General features: G+C 40.5%; 1 protein-coding gene across 3 annotated transcripts; it reads left to right on the top strand.

Moving 5' to 3' along the window:
* Positions 1-744: 744 nt before the first annotated feature.
* On the top strand, positions 745-12273 carry smad5 (SMAD family member 5). 3 transcript variants are annotated; one of them, XM_044363706.1, is made up of 7 exons: positions 745-1001; positions 4450-5400; positions 7018-7305; positions 8498-8605; positions 10070-10291; positions 10412-10668; positions 10794-12273. In XM_044363706.1, exons 2-7 carry the CDS (start codon positions 4998-5000, stop codon positions 10935-10937), a joined length of 1422 nt encoding a protein of 473 aa, XP_044219641.1. In that variant the 5' UTR covers positions 745-1001; positions 4450-4997; the 3' UTR covers positions 10938-12273. The 3 variants fall into 3 exon arrangements, with proteins under 3 accessions (XP_044219641.1, XP_044219639.1, XP_044219642.1); XM_044363704.1 differs by lacking the exon at positions 745-1001 and adding an exon at positions 1322-1511; XM_044363707.1 differs by lacking the exon at positions 745-1001 and adding an exon at positions 1652-1736.
* Positions 12274-13689: the final 1416 nt, after the last annotated feature.

The following is a 13689-nucleotide window of genomic DNA, read 5'->3' as shown; positions in this document are numbered from 1 at the left end:
CAAGACAGGAAACACACTACCTTGCTGAAAATTGAGTTACTTTTCTTGATGATGACCTTGTCATCTATAAATAAATATGTGGTTTAGTCACTTTACCACCAATGTTACAAGCAAACACTTCAAGGAAGGAACGAAAGAATACAGTTTCATTAACCTTAAAGATCCCCTCCAGACATGTTTTAAGATCTTGTTATTTCCTTAAAATGACGTCTACTCCTCCCTCATTAAAAATACAGAATCTATAAATATGTAAATATTGATCATTTCAGAGGCTTACCTGCTGGGCACAAGATGTCTCCTACTTCACTGTAAAGTCTATTCTCAGTGTTTGTGCACTGGAGGCTTCAAGTTTCCACATCACACTGATATAAGTTGAATATTGGACCGGGATTGGCTTCAAACCAGGTGTGATGTCACAAATCCTGCTCATAGACCCGCCCTTTAAAATCAGATTTTCAATGAGCTCAGAGAAATTTTCCACTAACACCATATAAATGTGGAAACAGGCTTCTAGTTTCAAACTGCACAGACATCATTCTGCACAGTGAAGCTCAAACATTCAACTGAAGGAACATAAAGAGAAACTTTTTTTAAATGAAGAGAGGGACTTTAACTAGCCTTAACCCCACCAGTGAAATTATGATGTGCCATTAAAAGCCATTAAAAAGATAAAACATGTAAATTTACACAGTCCTCCACTGAGTGCAGGTTGCCCACTAGTGGCTGAACATGGACCCTGCTGTATGTGGACTTTGAGGACTGAATGAAGAATCCGCTCTCCGGCCACTATCTGCGGGAGAGTAGCGGCTCGTCCACGGAAATGGGTGTGGAATAGCGATTAGCAGATTAATTAATTAAAGTTAAATGAATTAACATCGCGGGCACTGTGGGAGCACCGAACAACGGACGACAAAGGACAACAATACAGAACAAACCGCAGAGCTCCAGACTGAGTGGAGCCAGCAACTAGTGAGACGTCCCAGAGCCGCAGCACGACCACTGTAAGAATTCAAACTTCACACACGGAAACATCACACACTTTAAAAACACACCAGCAGTGATGCTTACTTTGATACATGCTGCTTTTAGATGTGGCGTTAATGATTGTGATAATCTAGATGTAACTGATAAAGATAGAAAAAAGTTTGTTCACTCGGAGCTGTGCGCAAGGAAAGTGCATAACTGTTCTGGAGAATTTGGATTTTTTAAGCATATAGCTTATTTTTGAACTGCATATAAAAACATATATTATATTTAGCGTGATGGAAGTATTTTGGGGCATCGTGTCGTAAAATCCTCCCCAGCTGCAACGCCAAAGCAAGCACTAGTTTGTCAGTACAGCGGAGTGATATGCACTCCGCCTCTCCAGTGTACTTGTCTCCGGGATCTGTAGGACATGGCATGGGGAGAAGCGGCGGAAAACGGAGAAAAATCCTTAAGAAGGTGGGAAGTAAATCTTTGACGGCCTCAAGAAAAACTGACTGCAATGTCTTATGACTATTGCTAAAAAGGTATGTGACTTAACGATGGCTTATTCGACAGAAGGGAGGCTGTTTTAAAAGCGTAGAGTTGTGAACTACAGCGAGCTTCATCCGCAGGATCCTGGGCTGGGGCTAACGGCTAGCTTAGCTTAGCTTCAGTTGTGAGAAGTTCAAAAAGTTTCGGGAATGGAAGAAGAAGAGGAGGAGGAAGAAGGGTGAAGTAGCTGAGACTAGCTGTTCAGAGGTAGAACACTTGTAAGTTATATTTAAAAGAGGAATTGTCGTGTTAAAATGTTAGACTGTGTGGTGGAAGTTGTTATGAGGCGTCCGACAGTGAAGTTTTAAGCTGAGCAAGTTGTGTTCTGGTAGCTACGCTAGTTAGCAAAATCTCGAGGTTACTTACATGAGCTTACATACCGACGTTAGCCAAACCACTGACATGATGTATTATATTATGACAGCGCGTATTGTCACGGTGTATTTAAGTATTTTTTTTACAGCTGTTTGGGGATTTGTGTAATGTTAGACGCGTCTTTCTTGAATCCCTGACTCTTTCTCTGGGTGGGGGGTGCTTACTAGTCACCGACTCGTTCTTCCATATTGTCTGTTCCCTGTACTTCACATTTGTCAAGCATTTCAGACAGATTTCACACACAGTAAAGTAAATGCTATTCTTGTGTTTTCCGGTGTTACTTCTTAGAGCAAGAACGTCGGTAACGTTATTAGACCAGTTAGTTTATCTCAGGAGCTAAACTGGCATAAACTGATGTCTGTGAAGGCCAATGTGAAAGTGATTTTGAGATGATTTTCATTGTTTATAACTTGAAGTTTCCCTTTCCTTTACATTTGTGTAACAGCTAGGCTTTAGAACGAGTGTCAAAGTGTTACATCTTAAGGGCTGCGAAACTGTTTTTTAGTATGTTATCATCTGTTGGATGTATCCTGTGACTTTAACTGTTTAAATATATCAAATCTGTGCATGAGAAATGCAACAAATGGTCTCTCTGTTGGATAAGAGCCATGTGTTAGTAGCAAGACTGTGATCATACAATATGTTAATTTGAAGAATGCATTTTACTCTGTTTTGTACAAAATATGTTGGTCATCCTCACACTCAGGAATTCAGAGGATGTCACTGGTAATTGTTGTAAGACAGACCACAGATCTTCTTTAATCACGACTAAGGTTAATTTTCTTATTGATCTGTAAGTGGGGTACCTCAGGTCCCCCCCCCCCCCCTCCCAACCCCCCTTCAAAAGGAGACTTTGTAAAATGTAAATTCGGTGAAGATTTATTTGAGTGGTAGCCTTTGATGGTGAAAACACAAAGAGCTATCAGTGTGAAGTGTTATCAGTTTGTAGAGATGATCGGCTTTATCTGAAGGGTTAGTCATCCAGATGCAAATCAGCTTTTGTAGTCGTCCATTCAGGCAAGTTATATCTAAAACATGTTCATCAAACAATATGTTTCTGCTTGTCTCAGCCGGATTGGAAATGTCCTGATGTTGAAATCTGTTACTTGTCGTTGCTCACCCTGTACAATAAACTGATGAATCACTGCTGATCTAGTCTAAAAGAGGCCTAGCAGTGTCTGGGTCTCTGACTGATCAGGCTTTGTGGAAACAAATGCTGAAACAGTCTGGTGAATGTCAGAAAAACTCTTTTCAAAACTCATTTATTGGCTGATAATGTCATGTATATATGCCTACATGTCCTACTTTTGGAGGTTTCCCTCCGCTTTCATGTGCATGTTGAACAATGAACCATGGAAGTGGGTGCAGTGCTGTTGGACAGCTGTGTGCTGGAAGGGAGGGATCGGGCCAGAGATGGGATGAGGGAGGAAGCAGCTCTTTGTGGTCACATCCTTTTCTACTAGGGCCGGTTTCACAAGCCCCCAAACAGCTGCTGCTGCTTCAGGCTACATATGTTTGACTGTCTGGTTGTTGGAGCTGCATGATATGGATAAAGTCTCATATGCTGCTGTTTGGTCCAGTTCATAAGTGTAGTTGTATGTCAGGAAGACTGGAAGTGTCTCCACACTAGTAAGTTAAAACAGGAGCATGTAGGGGCAGAAATAATTGGAAACATACTTTAATATTAATTTTTAAGGTGACAAGCTGGACAATTCTGAAATGGTTGAAAGTAAGAAATAAAAGAAGCAGACCACCCACTTTTATTTAACAATTTTTTTCTGATTAATTTTATTTGCCTGTGTGGCAGCAGGTTAACCAATATGTCACCTCGTTCGTTCTTAATCGCTGTGTACCTACAGATGGTGTCAAGCCAGATGTTCCTTCGTGTTTGTATCTTATACATCCTATGATGCATATTCTTAATAGAAGTAAGCCTTAATTTTTTTTAAAAGGGTTAGGTGCTGCTCACATATCTGCTGGCATCCTCACTTTTTTTTTTACTTTTTCCCCCCAGTGCACATGCTCAAACGAAGGAAGTGAATATGTTGTTTCAGCCCACACTTAAGCATCATTTTGCCCGCTTTAAGCATACCCTGAATATGCAGACTGAAAATATGGTTTCTGGAGTCATTATGAAAATAGTCACAGTTTATGAATTGATGGATGCTTTCTTTACTAGCAGCTCTAGGGAAGGTATTTTGCTTCTTACTTAATTTTACTACTTAGTGGAATTTTAACTATGTTTAAAGTATCAATTCCACAGTTTGATACTGATGAACATATGTTCGCATGTTGGTCAGGCCACACGGCTGATGCTCTTTGTGGAAATTAAGAGTAAGGGGTAGTGATTAAGTGTAATTAAGTGAGTAAGGGGACAACTAGTTTTTTAATCATCCTGTTCAATAATAAAAGTGTTTGTCACATATGGTGCTAAGGTTCAGAATTGTAAATATTTGAATTGTGATATTATTTATGAATGTTTTTGATTGATATAAATGTCAGAACGAAATGTGTTGCTGATCTTAACATCGCTCTGCTCTCTTTTCTGTGTTGCAGAAGGCTGGTGGACTAAAACACAGATTGCACCAGTTAGTTGGAGATCCAAGTCAAGGTGGAGAGGAGCTGGGAGTTATTGAGGAGAAGAGGTCACTTCTTGATTTCTTAGCCTGTCAGCTTGCTCCGGTGAGATCTGCTACAGACTGTCTGTTGGACAGAAGTCCTGATCTCAGCTCCTGCAGACTGCACCCCCTCCCTCCATCAGTGGTGGTGACCCTACTCCGGACAGCTTGCTGCAGGGCCCTTCCTGAGCAGCAGCAGCTGCGTCCTGCTTGCTGACTCCCCTCCCTCCCCTGCTTCCTGTCCTTGGTCAGACAAGGCCAAAGCCTCCTCTCCTCTCCCCTACCCCACCCCTGATCTCCCACACACACTTGCATTCACACACTCAAGTGGTTTCTCTTGTTGACCACACGCTCGCACACCTTTTTAAGCTACTAACGCTAGTTGGAAATCATCAGTAAGGGACTTGCAGACCTCCTGATCCCTCTGGAGTGACCAGCAACCACAGAGTTTGTCTGTTTGTTTTAACCTATACTACAGCCTCCAGCATGACCTCCATGTCCAGTCTCTTCTCCTTCACAAGCCCAGCAGTCAAACGCCTGCTCGGCTGGAAGCAGGGAGATGAGGAGGAGAAATGGGCAGAAAAGGCAGTGGATGCTCTTGTGAAAAAGCTGAAGAAGAAGAAAGGTGCCATGGAGGACCTGGAGAAAGCCCTGAGCTGCCCCGGGCAGCCCAGCAAGTGTGTTACCATTCCAAGATCACTGGACGGCCGGCTACAGGTTTCCCACAGGAAAGGTCTTCCTCATGTAATCTACTGCAGAGTGTGGCGCTGGCCAGACCTCCAGTCCCACCACGAGCTCAAGCCCCTGGAGGTGTGCGAGTATCCATTTGGCTCCAAACAGAAGGAGGTCTGCATCAACCCATATCACTACAAGCGAGTGGAGAGTCCTGGTAGGTACTCATGCTGTCTTCAAACAGGGTTGTAAAGAATAGTGACTTTACCACATGTGTTTTTTTTCATGCTGTAAGCTTGACATTTGACAGATACTCTTAGCTACATTATAGCTCTTTGAAATATGGAACAGGTAGCTATTTAAACAAATTATATTTAAATGAAGATCTCCAGATAAATGGAACAGTTTCTCATTCATGCTACCTTTCCAATTTTGCTTCCAAACTCTAAAAGCATCTCCTGAAAGATGCACTCATTACAAAATCTGTTAATTTGAAATGTATGTAACACACAGAATTGGAAAAACTGTGACAGTGTTTGTTTTTATTACTGGATAGCAAAATGGGACTGATTAGACCACTGTAGAGCTGTATACATCCCTAAGCTAGAGCTCTGAGTAAACTGTGGAGCTGGTAAACAAATCCACAAAGGTCAGGAGGCTGTCATCACACAGGCCTGTTCCACCCGCCCCCTCCATTTCACAGAAAATCAATATCACTAGCTCTTTTGGAGTCTTATTAGATTATATGCCTCAGGCACTCCAGATGGGGTGTGGCATCAGAGAGTGGCTTACTAAATGCATAAACCACTCAGACTAAACTCCCAGCACTTTCTCATCACCACCCTCTCTGACTCTCTCTTTCTGTCACTCTCATCCACATCCCATACACTCATGGATGACCCTGAAGGAACAGTCTCTCTGACACCAGGCTAGTTTGGGATTGCAAGCTCTGTATTGACCGGCTCAAGGATGTGGATCACATGTCGGTCAGGAGAGAGGGCACGTTATATCGTTTAAAGCAAAGCTCGCTGGGTAGTTTTGGAAGGACAGCCTTGGAGCCACGATGGTTAACATCAGTTAGTGGAAGAAAATCAAGGCTGGGGAAAAGCGCTCTATCCTTTTGACAATGTTGAAAATGAAAATAAATAAAGATGACCTCTGTGGCTTTATCTTAATCAAGGTCTGAAGAGGCTTTTGAGGAATGCTGGATTCTTGGTGTTGGACAGTGCTTTGTATTTTATGTTTAACTGTTCCAAGACATACATTGCAGTGGTATTTTTTTGTTTGAACAGTTTACAGTCTGTATATAAAAATCGATTTGAAATTGGATAATTGTAAACATTCCGTGAAAGAAACAACGTGTCACCGCTATCTAATTGGTGACAAGACAGCCATCATATTAAATTTATTTTTATTTATAAAATTAATAAAAATAAATCTAATTGGTTTCAGGAAAGTCATCATATTAAATAAGCTTCAAAAATAAGCAAGTCAGATTTTTCAAATAAATATGTTGGCCCTTCAGTGATTTCTTTGTCTACATATTCTTGTGTTCAGTGCACCAAAGTGAGCTTTCAAAGAGTGAGCTCATCTAAGGCTTCTCTTTCTGACATTGGCTGCATTTCCTTGTTAATAATGGAAAGAATAAATTATTAACAGGAAAAGCATTTAAGCCATTGAAGGCTATACAGGATTTCTGCAGAAAGGTGTGAGCTGAACATGTGTCACATATAATGGATTGGTTAGTGTTCTGAACAACAAATTTTCTTTGTCTTTTTTAAATGGTTCGTGTTGATTCATTTTCCTCTCCTTCCTTGATTGTTCTGCCGTCCAGTGCTCCCTCCTGTCCTGGTACCACGGCACAGCGAGTTCAACCCACAGCACAGCTTGCTGGTACAGTTCCGCAACCTCACCCACAACGAGCCGCACATGCCCCTGAACGCCACCTTTCCAGAGTCCTTCCAGCAGCCACACAGTGGGGGCAGCTGCACTGGTGGAGGTGGAGGAGGTGGCTCTTTTCCAATTTCTCCCAACTCTCCTTATCCTCCCTCTCCAGCCAGCAGTGGTACTTATCCAAACTCTCCTGCCAGCTCGGGGCCCTCCAGTCCATTCCAGCTCCCAGGTACGCCATACACTCATGTACCTGACCCTGGGCAGGAAGCCAAACTATTGTGTTTCTCTGGATTGTCGCTGTCATGTTGCCAACAAGAAGCGTACTGACAGTTAATGAGCAGTGGTCTCTGGTGATTTGTGTTTTTCAAGTTGTGTAATATAAGGAAATGTGTTTTTAAAATGCTGTTTACAAATAAGGAACAATGGTCTTTAGCCAAAGTCCTAGGGGGATCCACTTTCATTGGTATTATTTACAACACTGTCAGTCAAGGGACATTTTGAGTGCAATAAATTGAAGCCTTAGTGAATTTTCTACTAAAATACTATCATAAAATTTCATCTTGAAACCCAGTTGTGGTTGAAACTCATGCAAGTGCCTTGTGGCATCTGATGAAAACTGTTTTCAAGCTTCTTAACAGTACTTTAACCAGGTCAACTTATTATATTCATCCAAATCAAGCTACACCCCTAAATGAGAACAAAGGAAATGCCAGCTAAGCAGTGTCCACCAGAGCCAGGGCTGCTGGCTGCTGTCAAGGCACTAACTCAGTGCACCAGACAGCCTCCCTCCCTCACTGGTACTAACAGGACACAGAACAGATACATCTAACATGAATAAATATCAATTAATAGAGACAGTGCTTTCTGTCCTGTTCAACAGTCTGTGGTGAAATACCTTTGACCATCCAGATCATGCCTGTGTTTGAATGTGTGAGGATGTGACTGCTGCTGTGTGTGTGTGTGTTTGTGTGTGTGTGTGTGTGTCTAATGCTCTGTTCTGCTCCAGTCTAGATCTGCTGACACATCCGGTGGCTGTAGGCAGTCAGGCAGAAATAGTTTTTAATGGCAATTTAGGATTTTAGGATTTGCGCATTTGTGCAGAAAAGCCCTGATCGCCATTGTCTAACCTCAAAGGCATCATAATCGTCAACATTGTCCCGCTGCCACCTAAGTGTGCGTTTTCTGCATTGTTTTTTCCCGTGTGCCACAATACAGACTTGAAAAGCTCATATTGCATCTCTGTCGGGAATGGGTCAGCATGTGGCTCAGCATGCATGTGAAATCTGACACCGTTTCAGTGGTACAGATCCTCTGATGATTGTTCAAATCTAGAGAGACTTGCGTATGTGTGTGCGTGCAAGACCATTTACCAGCAGCAACAACTGGTCTTATCCTCACTAACTGCTCTCTTAATGTCTCAGCTGACACCCCACCCCCAGCCTACATGCCCCCTGATGAGCAGCTGGGCCAGGAGAGCCAGTCAATGGAAACGAGCAGCAGCCTGGTGCCGCAGAACGTGGCCAGAGGAGGTGAGGAGTGCATGGGTGTGGGTGTGATAATATAAACACTGATGAAAGGATGAAACACCAGCCAATAGTCCAGTTTAAAGGTTTATCAAAAGTCAACACTCTGAACAGCAGTTAAACTCATTATATCATTAAATCCTAACTCATTCGAGGTATGATTTTACTGATATAGAAAGTTCATGCAGCAATAATGATGCTTATTTGGGTGTGCGAGCCAATGCTGTGCAGTGCCGGATGGTTGCCACAAAAGTAGAGCCAAAACCAGCTTATTGACTGGCCTGCACTAGTTTGTTCTTTAGACGCAGCCCTCTGTGGACGCACTCCTGCTGCCCCAACACAGTGGTTTCATTGAAATGAATGAGAAAGCAGCATTTTTTTATGCTACATATCCTATTGTTGTAAACATTGTCTAATGGTTGAAAAAATGCACAAAATTGGAAAATTATAGAATTTCATTACATAGTTACCATTTTTTTTAACTTTGTCACTTCAGATGCTGTCATGTGTTTTTCTGTTAGTTAAGTATTTTGTGTATAGAAATAATCAGCATAGTTTGTAGGAACGACACAGATACAATGTTTATTGTATTTTAGTTGTTTTTGTTTTTTTCTACATAATATAGCTGCACAGTGCTTGCACATGTAGCCCACAATAGGTCTACACACTAAAATCAGCAAAGCTATCTATGTGTTTGACAGCTAAAAGGCACTGCAGTAATAACATAATGTGTATAATAGCTTTCTATGAATTGTTTTCTACATTATTTTCTATTGGTATGATATCTGTTGAGAGAGGATGTCATTGTTGAGTACAGTGACTGTATAAAGATGGTAATTAATCATAAAATAGATCAATAAAATGGACAAAAATGACTACCTGATAGGAATCCATCAACACCAACACGTTGTCCTTATTGGAAGTCTTTATGTATAAAGAGAAGGGACTGAAAAGACATTTGGAGGGGCAGACTGTTGTAATGTGAGATAGTAGATTTCTGTCCACCAGGCCGCCTGCATATATCTGATGATTTGTAACAACCTGGGAAATGTGTTGTTAATTAGAATCAACTGCTATAATATTTCACTGTGTAAGGAACGTCTGTAATGATTGATGTTAGAGACCACGGCTCTCGTTAACTATAGGTTGACCCTTTCAGGCTTTCCATACGGTTCTGCATCAGACACATTGTTTGTCTACTAACTCTTAACTATACGAATGAATTTAACATGTAATGTTCAGTTTTATCATTAGATGTATTTCTGTTTAGTTGATTTGGAGCTGTAGATGTGTGTAGTATGATAGTAACATACAGCTGTATGTTCACAGGTCTACTCTGCCTAAAATATTCTCTGAAGCTAAAACCATATTAACCTATAAGACACATCTTAAACAGTGTCTTCTAACCTCAGAGGAGTTTTTGTAAATGTCATGGCAAACTCTTCTGTTCTTGTCTGACCTGTTTCCCAGATGTGCAACCAGTGGAGTATGAGGAGCCAAGCCACTGGTGCTCTATTGTCTACTATGAACTCAACAATCGCGTAGGTGAGGCTTACCATGCTTCGTCAACCAGTGTGCTTGTGGATGGCTTCACTGACCCTTCAAACAACAAGAACCGCTTCTGCCTCGGACTGCTGTCCAACGTCAACCGCAACTCCACAATTGAGAACACCCGCCGACACATTGGCAAAGGTATGACTAACAGTCACACAGCAGGAGTGGTGAATTGATGAAGTCTACTTTTTTTTGTGCTTTTACAAGTCAGTAACTGAGGTTTGAATATGCTGACTGTCCGTTGTCTGTGTTTACCAGGAGTGCACCTGTACTACGTGGGAGGGGAGGTGTACGCAGAGTGCCTCAGTGACACCAGCATTTTTGTCCAGAGCCGTAACTGTAATTACCACCACGGCTTCCACCCCACCACTGTCTGCAAGATCCCCAGCGGCTGTAGCCTCAAGATATTCAACAACCAGGAGTTTGCTCAGCTTCTGGCCCAGTCAGTCAACCACGGCTTTGAGGCCGTTTATGAGCTCACTAAGATGTGCACCATCAGAATGAGTTTTGTCAAGGTAAGAGCCTTGTGGTGTAATAAAGTAGAGAGTGGACAGAGGAAGCCTGAACAGTTCAACATGTAATAGGCAAATATCATCAGTATTAATGTCATTGTTCTGTAACTTGCTCTGCCTCCTCACAGGGCTGGGGAGCCGAGTACCACCGACAGGACGTCACGAGCACCCCCTGCTGGATCGAGGTGCACCTGCACGGGCCCCTCCAGTGGCTGGACAAGGTGCTAACACAAATGGGTTCGCCTCTCAACCCAATCTCCTCTGTGTCCTAATGATGGACTTGTGGGAGCTTGGGAGATCCTTTTTTTTCTTTCTTTTTTCTTTTTTTTTTTTTTCCTTTTTTCCCCCCTCAGTGATTTTATAATTTAAGGTGGTCTTAATGGCTGAACTGTTTACACTTACTTTGGGAAGGGATATTGAAATCTGGCCGGAAATGCAACAGCTGCAGCCAGAATCCAGTAACAGAGTAACGTTACAAGCGAATACCTGGAGAAAGAGAGGAAACAGGAACGCCCAAGTAGCAGTAACGACACGGACACACTACTGCTTGACAATACTACAACACCTGCAACTAGAGAGGGCTCCATTGTCAAGCTTGAATCTGTCAAATGTTAATTTTTTGCATCAAATTTTATTGTTTTCTCAAATGATTTTATTTCTCTATATGTGTAGTTTTTAATGAAGCAGAACTGTCACTACTCTGCCTTATGTCTGACAGATAAATTGGAATTTTACTGAACACTTTTCTTACAATGTTGTCTCAATGTCAGATATTTACAATTATGATATAGACACGATTATGTTTACCATTAGGCTCAGATATAACAAATGCTTTTTTATAGTCTCTACTGCTAGAAATGAACACTGAGCTACTGCCTTTTTGATAAAGTTATGTATGCCGACCTGATAGTTTTTGATATGGGAGATCAATCACTGAACAAGTTTAACACGCCATAAGCTAACAACATTGTGAATGTTACATCTATTGCAATAGAAGTAGTCATTTATGATATAATCAGACAATGGACATCATCATTATTGATTCTTGTTTGTACTCTCGAGTTCAAGTAAGAATGACTGTATTTTCCATACTCACTGTATTAACAATATTGTGCACTCATGGATTTTGTGGAGGCATATTAAATTTTGGCGTGGGTACCAAGGCATTATGTTGATAGATAATTGACTTCATTAGCTCAGTGAAATAAACAAGTTATTTGGTAACAGTGATTGTTTATTCTCTGCATCTGTCGGTGCTTTCACCTGGCAAGATGCAAACAAGCAGAAAACATATTTTATTATACGTGAATGGTGTATACATCTGTTGAATTTACTTAAAGGTTTTCCGAGTCTTCATAATTCCTTCTACTTGAGATTTCACGGTTCTTCCAGTCAGCTCTGCTTCTGTTTTTTTCTTGACTGTGACGCGGAACAATATTTTTGTTGTATTTCAGGCTTTCTTAAACCATCATGGTGTGTCACTGATACATGGCTCTCTTTTAACACCCTGATGTTTCCTGAATAGATTTTCTAATCAACATAATGCTATTAACTCATGGTTATGTGCTAGTCTAATGTCAAACTTTATATACCAGTTTAAAATGCCCTGGCCGACTCAAAAAAACACACACAGACAAGTATAACAATAATGAATTTTAATAACTTAAAGATTGAGGACATGAGGCCTACAGCTTGCTTTATTAAAGCTTAGAGAATCACTAAATATACTGTGGCTCACAAAGTTGATGCTTATGATACTCAAATGAGCATTTAATTCAAAACACTGATCAATTGCATTAGAAAATTCATCTTTTAGTCAAATGAGATCATCCTGCTGTGATGATGGTTTCAAATTCTGAATAAACTATTTCAGGTGCAAAAGGCAAATATTAAAGGTAAAATGTCTGTTTACATTATTCTGTAAACAAAGGCATAAAAATCATACAGGTACAACACATGATACAGTTGAGTACTTTATATAGTGTTATGAGTTTGGGTTTATTACACATTGATGTCTATACACTTTAGTGAATTTCACAGCAGATGCATTGTTTTGTTTCTGTCTTGATGTCTGAAACTCTTCAACACTGTTTTTCATATTCACTAAACTGTATTTTGAATTATTTATTTTTCTGCTTCTATTGATTTGTTGGATAAGTTTAAATTGTAAATGCATTTTATCCTTCAAGCCTAAGAGGTGAATAATCCAAATATAGTACAGAATGTTTCTAAAAGCCACATCTGGAGCAAGGATGAACTATGCCAGACCCAGGCTTACTCATGGTCTATTAATATAAATATCTAAATAAACAATCTTGAAACTTTATTTACATTATTGATGACAAACTGCTCCCAGACCCTTACCAAGTAGATATTAAATTAAAAACTCATTCCAGTAGTTAGCAGCAGTAGAGACAGATCACATATCTCCATCCGTCAAACATTTAATTGATTTTACTTATTCTGAATTTTGTCCTTGGATAAAAGAATTTTTTCAAACAATATTTTCTTAACCTACTTTTGTAAACTGATTTGCGCCCATATTTGCCAAATACATATTTTAATATATTCCACTTTCTACTGCCATTATTATTTTATCTGCAAATTGTTCCCAAAGTCTCTAATGCAGCATCATTTTTTCTCTTCCATCACTTTATTTATAGAAAGTGTCACTTACAGCATGTGTGACATTAAGACAGTAACAGAAAACAATTAGACATAATGAAATAAAGATAACATAAAGGACATGACTTCACTTTCAGTTTGTTGATACAGTCAACATGGTAACAGGACAAAGGGTCAAAGTAATAATGAACAAATAAATAGAAACATAATTTAGCAGAGGTAAGGTAGGCAATAAAACCAGGTTTCTTTAATAAAAATCTTGCAGCCTATTAACTGTATTTGCACGTCTTATTGTGTATAAGTTGTATGGATCTAAGCAGCATTAGAATCAGCCTGACTGCTTCCTATTGGTCCACGTTGGTGTTTACCGTAAACATCGTAAAATGTGGGCAACAAATA

Source organism: Thunnus albacares, chromosome 10 (genome assembly GCF_914725855.1).
Source record: "Thunnus albacares chromosome 10, fThuAlb1.1, whole genome shotgun sequence".
Taxonomy (NCBI): Eukaryota; Metazoa; Chordata; class Actinopteri; order Scombriformes; family Scombridae; genus Thunnus; species Thunnus albacares.
This window is presented reverse-complemented; position numbering and strand designations above follow the sequence as displayed.

What these genes read in the sequence shown, in the direction of transcription:
- smad5 (XM_044363706.1), top strand. Translation starts at nt 4,998, where the DNA reads ATGACCTCCATGTCCAGTCTCTTCTCCTTCACAAGCCCAGCAGTCAAA. An exon ending in CAAGCGAGTGGAGAGTCCTG is followed by an intron (nt 5,401 to 7,017) that starts GTAGGTACTCAT and finishes TCTGCCGTCCAG; the next exon opens with TGCTCCCTCCTGTCCTGGTA. An exon ending in GCAGAACGTGGCCAGAGGAG is followed by an intron (nt 8,606 to 10,069) that starts GTGAGGAGTGCA and finishes CCTGTTTCCCAG; the next exon opens with ATGTGCAACCAGTGGAGTAT.